At 42.8% G+C, this 12,010-nt stretch overlaps 1 protein-coding gene across 1 annotated transcript in view; it reads left to right on the forward strand.

The window, feature by feature from the left end:
• myo15ab (myosin XVAb) overlaps window positions 1–12,010 on the forward strand; it is a 47,316-nt gene that overhangs the window by 14,543 nt on the left and 20,763 nt on the right. The window contains exons 23-43 of the mRNA XM_053418793.1: window positions 106–201; window positions 1,261–1,392; window positions 2,454–2,579; window positions 3,190–3,267; window positions 3,398–3,549; window positions 4,124–4,169; window positions 4,260–4,384; window positions 4,875–4,992; window positions 5,116–5,291; window positions 5,901–6,010; window positions 6,049–6,119; window positions 6,229–6,310; window positions 6,721–6,851; window positions 7,047–7,142; window positions 7,716–7,844; window positions 7,935–8,041; window positions 8,239–8,417; window positions 9,206–9,278; window positions 9,429–9,620; window positions 10,490–10,584; window positions 10,831–10,904. Of these exons, the coding sequence (XP_053274768.1) occupies window positions 106–201; window positions 1,261–1,392; window positions 2,454–2,579; window positions 3,190–3,267; window positions 3,398–3,549; window positions 4,124–4,169; window positions 4,260–4,384; window positions 4,875–4,992; window positions 5,116–5,291; window positions 5,901–6,010; window positions 6,049–6,119; window positions 6,229–6,310; window positions 6,721–6,851; window positions 7,047–7,142; window positions 7,716–7,844; window positions 7,935–8,041; window positions 8,239–8,417; window positions 9,206–9,278; window positions 9,429–9,620; window positions 10,490–10,584; window positions 10,831–10,904 (2,388 nt within the window). The remainder of the gene's footprint in view (window positions 1–105; window positions 202–1,260; window positions 1,393–2,453; window positions 2,580–3,189; window positions 3,268–3,397; window positions 3,550–4,123; window positions 4,170–4,259; window positions 4,385–4,874; window positions 4,993–5,115; window positions 5,292–5,900; window positions 6,011–6,048; window positions 6,120–6,228; window positions 6,311–6,720; window positions 6,852–7,046; window positions 7,143–7,715; window positions 7,845–7,934; window positions 8,042–8,238; window positions 8,418–9,205; window positions 9,279–9,428; window positions 9,621–10,489; window positions 10,585–10,830; window positions 10,905–12,010) is intronic.

Below are 12,010 nucleotides of genomic sequence, written 5' to 3' on the forward strand. Positions count from 1 at the left end.
CCCCGAAAAACACGATATCCTGCTCAATAATGCATCAGAGCTGACGTATAATAGGTTTAACCCACACAAACGACTCCCCCGACATCTCTGCTCTTTGCCCTGCAGGAGCTACAGGTGAACAGTTTTGAGCAGTTGTGTATCAACTACGCCAATGAAACTTTGCAGTTCTATTTCAACAAGGTCATCTTCCAGGAGGAGCAGGTCAGCAAAACTACAAGTTATTTTTTTACCACACGTTTTCTTAACGAGGAATTATTGGGTGGTTTGTGTCTCAAAAGACCAGACAAAAAAAATATAGTGAGACTGCACATTCAAATATAGTTATTCAGCATTTTATACATATATCTATATTTGTGTTAGAGGTCTTCTAATCAGCTTTTTAAATGTGCACATGTCCATGACTAATACTTCCGACAGAGAAAGTCTGACTGTGACGCAGAGCGTGGAGATGAAGCGAGAGGTCATTACGAGTAGCAATTCATCCTTGTAGTCAAGATTAATTTCTTTTAAAGCCCCAGTAACAGTAAGTCTCTTCTGTCGGCTTCCGGAAGCTCAGCATTTGATTATTTAGAAAAACTTTGACACATTAGCGCCACAAGCAAAAAGCTGTGCGCTCTCACTGCAGAGCTCCTCACTGTCTGTACACAGGCGTCAACACACAGCAACACACAAAGAAGAAGTCAGAACGCGGCACATCACAGCTTATATCAGTGATGCATAAAAATAAATGGTATCAAAGGTCAAGGATAGGAGGGGAGTCGAATTACTGACTGTTGTGTGTTCAATAAATGCACACTTGTATAACTACAGGTTACAATAGTGTTTAATATGTCAGTTTTGTGAGTAATCTGATGAACTTTGTGTGCATGGAAAGTGTACATGCTGATTAAGAAAACTTCTTGTTTATCCTATAGATGAAACCTTTAACTTAATGGTAAGGCTTATGCTTCTTTTTCTTCTTCTGTTGTTTAATTCTGTCTCAACTTTCTGCAATTGAAAAGTCTGAAGGTCCAAATCACCCATAAACTGAAGCCTTATAAAGATTTAAACGCCCTTTGTTTCCATTCAGGAGGTCTGGAAAGATTCAGTAAAGTCAAAAGACAAACAGCCTCTTTTGTTATCTGACAACAGGTCGTTAAAACTCACAAACCACAGTGGACAACATGGCACTTCCAAATGAAGTGGACAAAAAAAAGCAACAGTGGAGTCGGAAGAGTTTTATATAAACCAACCTGATGACCTGTTGTGTGCTGTGTGTAGGAGGAGTACATGCGGGAGCAGATCGAGTGGCAGCAGAAGCCTTTCAGCCACAACCAGGCCTGTCTTGACCTCATCGCTGCTAAGCCTCATGGGATACTGCGCATACTGGACGACCAGTGTGGTTTCCCTCAGGTACGTCCACACCTGTGAAACCGAACTTTTCATTTATATTTTTAAAGATATATAAACATGATGACTTAGATATCAAGAAACTTTGGTATATTCTAAGCAGCCGAGAGATCGATGTTGTTGTTGAAGTTGTTGATGTTGAGGGAAGGACACCAGGGACTCAGTACCTACAAGTATACTTTATAAGGCCTTCCTTCATAAGGCTATATACAAGTAGATGGGGCGGTGTGGCCTAGGGGGTAGAGTGGTCGTTCTCCAACAATAATGTTGCCGGTTCAATCCCCACTCTTCCCCATCTGCATGCCGAAGTGTCCTTGGCAAGATACTGAACCCCTAAATGGTCCCTCATAACATGTTGAGTGTACTAATTGTAAGTAGCTTTGGACAAAAGGACATGTTTTGGTACCGTAAGTTGAAGTTGCCTGCTAAATCTTTACCCATCCATTAGCAGGTCAGAGACTATTCCCTAGGTCAAAGATCATTCCAAGAAGGGGGAGAACTAACATAGACATATGGAATAGTACTTAAAAAGCCTGAGAATTTCAGAATCAACAAACCTAAGATGGTAACATGTCATCATGGTTTATAACCATGCTCAAAAGATATCTTAGCTAAATATACTATAAAACTCTACAAATCTCTCACTATTTGAGCATAATGGGGGGGAAAGAAGACAATGGCCAATTCATGGTTCAAATAATTCCCCAGTTTTCAGAAGAAATTGATTTGGGGGAGAAAAAAAACAACATCTCACATATTGGATTTCTCATAAACCCGGGGATTGAAGCGTATTGTAGCCCCGTTCCGATCGATACACAACTATCCCACATGAACACTTAATTGCCAACCTGCTGCTCTCATTATTCCTGGGGCTCCTAACACGTGGAGCAGACTGAGCTCATATTGAGATAAACGCATTACAGAGCGTCTCCGATGCTCAAAGTGAAATATGAACACGAGGCTACACGAGTAACTGAGTGGAGCAATCTGCCCGACACACGTGGGCAACATGTGTTTGTGCTGTAGAGATTCATATTCCTTTAACTGTCTCCAACCGTCGCCAGGCAACGGACCACACCTTCCTTCAGAAGTGCCACTATCACCATGGAAACAACCCGCTGTATTCCAGGCCAAAGATGCCGCTGCCGGAGTTCACCCTGAGGCACTACGCCGGGAGGGTCACCTACCAGGTGCATCCTCTTTCTTTCTTTCTTTCTTACTGGTTTTCCATTTTCCAGGGTTCCTATGGTCATGGAAAACCTGGAAAAGTCATGGAATTTTAAATTGTGTTTTTCCAGGCCTGGAAAAGTAATGGAAAAAAATAAAATCCCAAAAGTTTTGGAATAGTCATGAAAATTTGTTATTTTCATATTTTCATGTCTTTCAGTTACACTGAGTTTTAAATAAATCATATGCTTTCAAAGAAATATGCTCAAAATATAAGCAGGCATACTTGGGTTTGTGCAATTTAAGGTATACTGTGTGCCTTGGGATTCTCATTGTTAGTTTAAATACTCGGTGTATACTCACTTTTTCGCGTATACACCGAGATTTCACAAAATGTTCAGTCATGGAAATCCATTGGTCAAAATGTGAATGAACCCTGATTTAATTTCGCTCCGTTTTTCAATTGTTTTCCCTTTTAGCTTTATAGAAAATGACTCTAATTGGACTTTCAACACCTTTTTGTCAACTTATTTCATTGAACCCTCAAAAAATATCTTTTCTATAAATTATCTCATTCTATATCGACCTCATCTCCTTCCTGTTAGAAATATATTTTCACGGTTTGTGGTGCAGGTGACTAAATTCTTGGATAAGAACTTCGACATGGTCCGTCAGGATGTGTTGGACCTCTTCACCCAGAGCAGGAACAAAGTGAGCGCACACAAACACACACAAACACACACTTGTTTCCTATCGGGCAAACATTCCCCAATTTAATAACCAGTATCTATAGGATGTCAGTCAGTTGGCCTATTGCTAATCCCTTGACACGTGTATCCAGATGGTCTCCAGCCTCTTCCTGAAGCACTCGGAGTCGGTGTCTCAGCAGCTGTCCAATGTGCGACGCAGCAGCGCGGCCCGACGCCACCAGGCCAACACGGTCAGTGCGAAGTTTCAGAGCAGCCTGCAGGAGCTGCTGGAGAAGATGGAAAGGTTCGCATTGAAAACACCTCTCACTTAATCTGTAGGAAACCCCCCAACAGGTCTTTGTACCATAATGATAATGACCATATAATGTTTACTGTCCTAAACAAAGTGTCTCAAATTCCCTGCAAGATAGAGAGTGTGTATGAAATGATGATCCCTGAGGAGTGACTGATTTATTCCACAGCCCAAATCAATGACACATGTAATATTATGGGCTTGTGCCTAAAACTGACAATGAGATGTGAACCATTGGTTTTGTATCGGTGTTCAGGGATCAACCTCGGCAACGTTAAAATCTCCAAATGTCACCGTTGGTTGGAGCCATTTCCTCTCTCAGGCAGATGAATTTTATTTGCTTAATTTGAGCTCAATCACTCATGAAATCAGGAGCCTCTGGAGATCAGTTTGCTCTGAAGCAGCTCAGCGTTTCAATTTTCTGCTCAGAACGTTTGGTTTTGCTTCGGTTCCCTTCCTGTTTGAGAGATGACTTCCTTACACAGGATAAACATTACTCATCCTTTATCAATCTGTTCGTTCATTTTTTTCTCCCCATCCATTCGTTCTCATCTATCTGTGACAGGTGTAACCCTTATTTTGTGCGATGCATCAAGCCAAACCACCATAAGGTATATTTTTGTGTGCAGGTTTGCGGTGATTATTTGCATTTTTGTGATCTATTGTATGCAGCTCATGTGAGTTGTTATGTGTGTGTGTAGGAGCCGGGAGCATTCGACATGGAGCTGGTCAACGCTCAGCTGCATTACTCTGGCATCATGGAGACCATCCTTATCAGGAAGGACGGTTATCCAATCAGATTGAACTTTCGCAGTTTCTTATCGAGGTTGGTGATTTACTCATTTTCAGTAAACGTGACAAATGTGAGCGGCAATTGACCCGTGTGACCCTCAAGATAAAATACAGATTATAGCAGCCTCCCGTTCAGGTTTACTCGGGCCCATTACAACTCAACACTCTCGAAATTACTTGACCTATTTGCTTTCTCTGCCAAAAGAATAGTTCACACACCATTTTTCTACGCTGAAATACCCATTTGGCTCTCGCCTGCTCCTGCAGCAGGAAGGCAGTTAGAGCCAATTGATCTCACAGCACCTCTGACTACTGACTGCTGAAGTACTTATCACAAGAAACAACATTCACACTCCATCAGATTCACAGTGGAACGACTAAACTCAAAATGTTAAAACCCAGAATGAAGTGAGTCAAACTTACACTGAGTCCCAGATTCACAGAGTTAAGACACATTTTCATACTAACTTCAGAATGCAGATTTCACATTGAACTTGTGTGTGTGGGCTCGTATGTGCACACAGGTATAAAGGCCTCCTCTGCCTCAGGGATCTTCCGCCTGCAGACGGTGAAAACTGTGTCATCATGCTCCACAAGCTCGGCCCGGTGAAGAGCGGCTCGTACCAGCTGGGAGTCAGCAAGGTGAGCTCCCCCAGTAAAACGAAGGCCCACGCACAGGCAGGAGATGTGAGGTGAAATAATACCAAGTGTTCCAAATAAATCCGGTTGAATATAGATTTACTTGTGTGTGTGTGTGTGTTTTAGATTTTCCTGAAAGAGGAGTTGTATCAGCTGCTGGAGGGGAAGCGTGACCGTGTGCTGCACCTCGCTGCCATGACGCTGCAGAGATACACACGCATGTGCTTCGTCCGAAAGAACTTCATCAAGTTCCGGCGCCGCGTGACTCTGTTTGAAGCTCGCTGCAAAGGCTACGTGGCGAGGTAATGCTCCCGAGAGCTCAGCTGCCAGTACGTCCACGACTGTGAGATTTAATAGCTCGTTTCTTCTTTATATAAATACAAATACAAAAGAAATGCCTCTTTGTAATATTCTGGTTGTACAAAGAAAGAAGAAGAAGAAGGTTTCTTCCCCTTGTCCTCAGTTCGTCAGTATCATCAGTCTCCTCCTGGAGGTGGACTCTAAACTGTCTTTAGCCCACTGTCCTGCTCCGGTCTGGAGTTTCAGTCCTTAGCGTTGCTATTTAGGTTTTAGTGTTTGGTTTCACGGGAGCCAAATAGGTCGAAGCTTAGCACGGACAACCCACTTCTCTTGTCCTCGATGTGAGGAGACGGGGACAGAGAATTAAGGTCAAGCACGTCCATCACAGGCGATGGGTTTCTCACTCAGGGCCAGACGGACATGATGCAAGTTTACATATCAATCAAATGTGAAATGATCACTTCATTTTGACTGTATTGATGTTTCAGAGATCAAAATGACATTGAATTAAGGAAATGACTTGAAATTATAACTTCTCTAAAATTCCCACTCTCTATCTCTCTGATGTATGAATAATCCATCCTCCATGTTTATTGTGTTTTCTTGGACAGAAAAAAGTTTGCTCTGAGGAGGAGGTACCTCAGAAGGTTCCGCTCGGCCGTGCTGCTTATCGTCAGCCGCCAGCGTTACATGAGGGTATGTGCACTGTGTTTGTGTTTGTGTGTCTGTGAGCTGAGAAACTTGTATTGATATTTACAGTAATAAAAACAAGTGTGATGCTGTTTTCTTTCTGTCAGACAGTGGTGGAGCCGGCAAGGAGGGCAGAGGAGGTGAGTGAGGGAACTGATGTGAAGTGTCTGAGAAGGAGGAGGGAGAAGATGATGTTGTGTCAGTGTGTGATGCAACGTAAGTGTTGGTTTGTGTTTGCAATGTGTGCAGGATCGAGTCAATAGAGAAGTGGTGAATGTGACAACACTGCCTATCCCTGCTGAGCTGGCAGCCCTGCTGCAGGTCGCCTCAGGTACACACACACCTGCACATAGACACACATACATACACAAACACACACTGCTATTGGACCCCATGACGAAGAGCTTATGAGGTCATCATCATCATCATCAACTTCATCATGTGACTGAATAAATAGATGTTGCACATTAATAACAAACCACAAATCTAGACAAACACAACACTCAGTCTATAAATACACTTTCATCTACAGATGTGTTCCACCTTGTGTGCAGGCAGCTTCAATATGCACCGTGCACTATTTCTGCAATGACACATGGCCTTCGGTGTGTGTGTGTGTATGTGTTTGTGTTTGTGTGTGTGTGTGTGTGTGTGTGTGTGTGTGTGTGTGTGTGTGTGTGTGTGTGTGTGTGTGTGTGTGTGTGTGTGTGTGTGTGTGTGTGTGTCTGTGCATGCTCACAGGTGGTGAAGAGCTGCACTCTGACTGCTTGGCCGTGGTCCAGGCTCCAAAGGTTCAGGTTGACCCTCAGCTCACCCTGCCCCTGGACATCAACAACTACCTCATGACACACTACATCCGGGCCATATTTAGGGTAAACACGCACAAAAAACACACAAAGAATGATATTATTGTTAAACTGCATGAAGATATGAATAAAACATAGATGGAACTCCGCAGCTTCACAGGACAAACCACAGTATTGTCGTCCTGCTTGTCCATGTAAATATTGTCAACACTTTTTTTGTGTAATCATTTATCTGTGTGTGTGTGTGTGTGTGTGTTGTAGGAGCCGTTGTTCGGGTCGCTGACAGCTCCTCTGGATTGTTCTCTGATTAGACAGGATGAGGAGCTGAGACAAGGATCCCTGAACATTTTCATTCTGGTATGAAAACATCGTGTTGCATTTATGTTTAACAGGAGAACTCAAAGTCTAAATCCAGGATCTCAGAGGCAGCAGCCAAACCTTGTTTTAACATCATTTAACATGTATTCTAAGCACAGATGTGTCGTAAGCTTTTTTTAAAGTGTTTGGGCTTAAAGGGGTTTTATTCTTGCTGCCAGTTGGTTAAAACCTGCAAAGTTTCCAGTTGATTTTGTGAATCCGGAGGAACCCTTATGCAATTTAGACATTTTATGTGGATGAATGAGCTTTCTCAGGACCTTTATAAACCTTTTCACTCTTATATTTCTACCCTAATGTGGTCATATGTCATGTGATCATCTGTAATTGTGTCCCATTGTATCTACAATGATATAGTTTCTACAATTATTCTGAAAATCCTCACCCTAGACAGACTTCAGCAAAAGCTCTAAATTCAGTGGACAGAATGTAATTTGTGGATAAGAGGCTAAAAAGCATTTAATAAAAACAAACAAACATTAAAGCCTTTACAAATGTGAGGTGGTTTTTCAAGTTACAGAATATGTTTTGCATCTGTTTGTGTGATTTTGACAGATACTTCGGTTCATGGGTGATCCGGACCTGAATGGGGCTCAGGAGAATCTGTTTGGGAACTACATCATCCAGAGAGGACTGGCCAATCCCAGCCTCCGAGATGAGATCCTGGTTCAAGTAGCCAATCAGGTGAGAGCTTTCTCTCTTTTTAAAGAAAGACTGAACAGTCAGAATTGCACATAATCTCAGTTAAGATTCTAATTTCCTCTCCTGTTTTAGGTGTGGAGGAATCCGAACATCTTGAATTCAGAGCGCGGCTGGCTCCTCCTCTCCTCTTGTCTCTCTGCCTTCCTGCCCTCTCAAAGACTGGCCAAGTATCTGCTGAAGTAAGACATGGGTACAAACATAATGTCAATGGCAGGAGGAAGAAAACTATCTACTAGAGATATTGATATATAACAATTTAAGCCCTGTCAGCTCTGGACTTTCTATTCCCTTCTTCTCCTCTTCACCCGTGTCCCTGTGCACACGACCCCATGCAGCTGCTGTACAGATCTTCCTCTGTTCATGTTTGTTGTCGCAGGTTTGTGTCAGACTACGGTCCAGAGGGCTACGACTGCGTGTGTCAGCACCGGCTGCTTCAGGCTCTGCAGCGGCTGAGCATCGGGCCCGAGTACGTCCGGACGTACCCGCCCTGTCTGCTGGAGTGGACGGCCAATCGCAAGAGGGCTCACACCGTCCTGCACATCCACTGCTTTGATGGTGAGTACACACAATTACAAACAATGAGTTTTTAAATGTGTGGACTGTTTTGGAAGAAGGCCCTGGACAAACACCTGCATTTGGAATATTTATTATAAACATTTTATGCTGCCATTTGTGCTAGATCTAGAAAAAAAGCATAATTCTTCAGTAAGAATAGAAATTTACTGGACTCTGAAGAGACTTTTTGTTTAAATAATGGAGAAATAAAACAAAGAGGAATAAACCTGAGTGCTTGTGTGGAACTTTGCATCCCCCCTGCATGTTAGAAAAAAGTACTTATTTTGCATTTACCGGTTTTTCCCATGAATACATTTGTGCTGTGACTGGTCTAAATCACTGGTTACATCCCTGCACCATATCCAAGTAACACCATCCCATTAGCATCGACTCTGTTTGAGTCCGTCTCCTCTTGTCGACACAACCTCACCCGTCTTGTTTGTGTTGTTTACCTGAGCCCCGTCGATGTACACTCTATTCAACAGAAGAGTTTAAGTCTCTCTCTCTCATTTCCTCCTCTCATTAAGCTAATCTGTCCTCAGAGGATTAGACAACACCTGATACTCGCTCTGGCTCAGCAGCTGAGTTTGTGTCTGTCGCTGCTGGAGGATGCTCACTGACAGACAGGGATCAGTGCTTCCAACTTGGCTGTGGAGATATTCTTGAATCTGATTCCAACGACTTTTAATATCGGCCAAGATGAGAAAACACACCGGTAGTTTCTGGTGGAGTAATATCTGTGTGTCAGTCGGTGTTTTAATGTCTGCATTGTGATTGTTCTGTGTCAGGTGTGTCCTTCCTGTGTCCTCTGCACTCCTGGACAACAGGAGAAGAAATGGCCAAAGACATCTTACAACACAGGTATCACATGACAGTAAAACATAAGCACTGAATACACGGATTGGATTATAAAGAAATGTTGTAAATGGTTGTTATATACATATATTAAGTGTGTGAGTGTGTGTGTGTGTGTGTGTGTGTGTGTGTGTGTGTGTGTGTGTGTGTGTTCAGGGGGGTAGTGGAGGGCCGTCGAGGCTGGTCGGTGCTGTTGAAGGAGCCGGCCCAGTGGGTGGAGCTGGAGGGGTCTGACTACGTCCTGGACTTGATGTCGGACCTGGAGCTTCCTTCCGACTTCCCCAAACACAGCAGCTACTTCATCATCTCTGCACAGGAACCGACCAGAGTGCGGACCAATGCTAGCATGTGAGATTAATACATGAAGGGCAATTTATTACAATAATTAATTCGCAATAATTAATTCATAATGTGAATGTGTAACTGATGTCTTTCAGAAGCTGATCATTTTTTTTTACATTTCCACATTTTAAGAATGAGCTTCCCTAACTTTTCTGCCTCTTCAGAATTCACTGAACTTCCAAACACTTCTCTAGCACAGTGAGTTTTTCGGTCACAGACTCAAACTGAAAATTCACCAAGGATTGAACCCAAAAGCGAAAGACTGGTTCGAACATCCTGAATCACAGACAGACATTTCTGAGCTATATTTCTTGAGACTGAGAATTGGACCTCAAATTGTAGTGAGCATGGAGAGGAAACAGTGTCTCAGTGAAACTCCAGGTTCTCTTCCAGATGTAAAAAGACACATTACCAGTATTTCTTCGACCCTACAAGTGTTTTTATTTGGTGTTTGACTCAAAAATCCTTTTCAGAGAACTTAGATCGTGCCCATGGTCAATCAATCAATCAATTTATCTCAAATTTTCTAAACATGGTCTTAACAATTCTAAATTTCTTGGAGATTTTGATTATTTCCGTTGGACATTAGACTTGAATCCAATGGTCAGGACCATTAAAAAAAAAAATTGGAAGACAGTATTAGACATTAAGCAGCTAAAGAGCCAGATATCATATCATATTTATATATCTCAGATAAAACGAGTGTGAATATTGGCCTGTGAAGTGTGAATGAAAGGCAGCTGGTTGTAACAAGTTTGCCACATCGGCTGGTGCAGTGTAGAGTAAAAGGTTTGGTGCAGTTCTTCCTCCACTGACAGGTTCACTGATGAAGATGCAGTTGTTCTGAGTGTTTTGTGTTTGTTGTTGTTTGACAGAAGCCTGTTGGGCGGTGGCTTCGACAGAAAGGATGATTTCATATCTTCACCCATACCCGGCTCTGATGGTAGGTCTTCACATTCAAGCAAACATAGTAACACCCAATTGATTTTGATCACAGCAGTCAATGACGACCTCTCCTCTCTCCTCTCTCCTCTCTCCTCTCTCCTCTCTCCTCTCTCCTCTCTCCTCTCTCCTCTCTCCTCTCTCCTCTCTCCTCTCTCCTCTCTCCTCTCTCCTCGTCCGCTCATCTCATCCTTGTCACACCATCACCTCTCCTGTCTCTCCTCTTCCTCTCATCCTCTCCTCCCCCCCCCCCACCTCTTTTCCCCTCTGTCAGACTCGGAGCCCCAGAGAGGGATGGATCGTTATCTCGACAGCCTGTTTGACCCTGTGCTGTCTGATGGAACTGGGGTAAGTTACGAAACTCACTCCCAGGGAAACTCACTTGACCTGACCACTCTGAGGAGCTGTTAGGCAGAAAAATAGCATGGAGTGAGTCCACATCGTAATTAAGGTTGTTATTTACATGCTGGCAGCTGTGTTAATGAGCAAGGAGCCTTATATTTACATACTGTGTGAAGATGAAGACGGAGAACCGGCTCTCTTCCCCATGTGTGGTCACCTGAGCTCAACTTCAAGGGTCAGAGCAAAGGATCTGAATAATACATCAATGTGATATTATCAATTTTCACTCTTAAGAACATTTTCAAACATTTCTTAAATTACTGTTTTTAATATTTTGGCTATAACACAGGAAAAATAAAAAGTCTTAATGATATATGACAGTTTCTATTTTATACATCCTGATTGTATATGTGGCAGATTTGTAGAGATGTAGTGTTTGCTGTGAGCTTGTATGATTTAATATTAATAAGATCCGTGTCTTCTGTTTGCTCGTATAGGATTAATTATCTCCACCATTAATCATAATATAATGATAATGAAAATGTATATAGAACTTTTTAACACATGGTCACAAAGTGCTTTACAAGACAACAAATCATTGAAATGAATAGCTAAATAATTGAAAAAGTAAAATAAACAAAAAGCTCATAAATTAAATTTGTTTTTGGAGGTGAAATAAAGATGACACAGACTTTAAACATTACACTTCTCCACTGTTATAAACATTGAAGTTGCAGTCATAGCAGATGATTGTGGTTGAGTTCACTCCATGCGTTCTTAGTCAGGTCAGTGCTTCTCTGAATCCTGGCCACGTCGGCTCGATCAGTCTTCAGCCGCGACGGCAGCGCGGTGAATGTTAGCCGTGCTATCGGATGTGACTGACAGGAATTAGCATGTATCAGGTGTGTTCTACAGACCTCTCCCGCCCAGCAACTTCATACGTTACCCAGTTACCGTAACTGTCACGCAGACTAGATCGCCACTATGATTTCCGACCCAGGCAACGGGCGTATCCGCTTACGAGGATCTGACACTCACTGAAATGAAGGGCTGACTATTTAATGAGACATGGCCTACGAGCACATGGTCCTGTGGATTTGTTGGGTCAGTGG

This window comes from Pleuronectes platessa, chromosome 3, assembly GCF_947347685.1.
Source record: "Pleuronectes platessa chromosome 3, fPlePla1.1, whole genome shotgun sequence".
NCBI lineage: Eukaryota > Metazoa > Chordata > Actinopteri > Pleuronectiformes > Pleuronectidae > Pleuronectes > Pleuronectes platessa.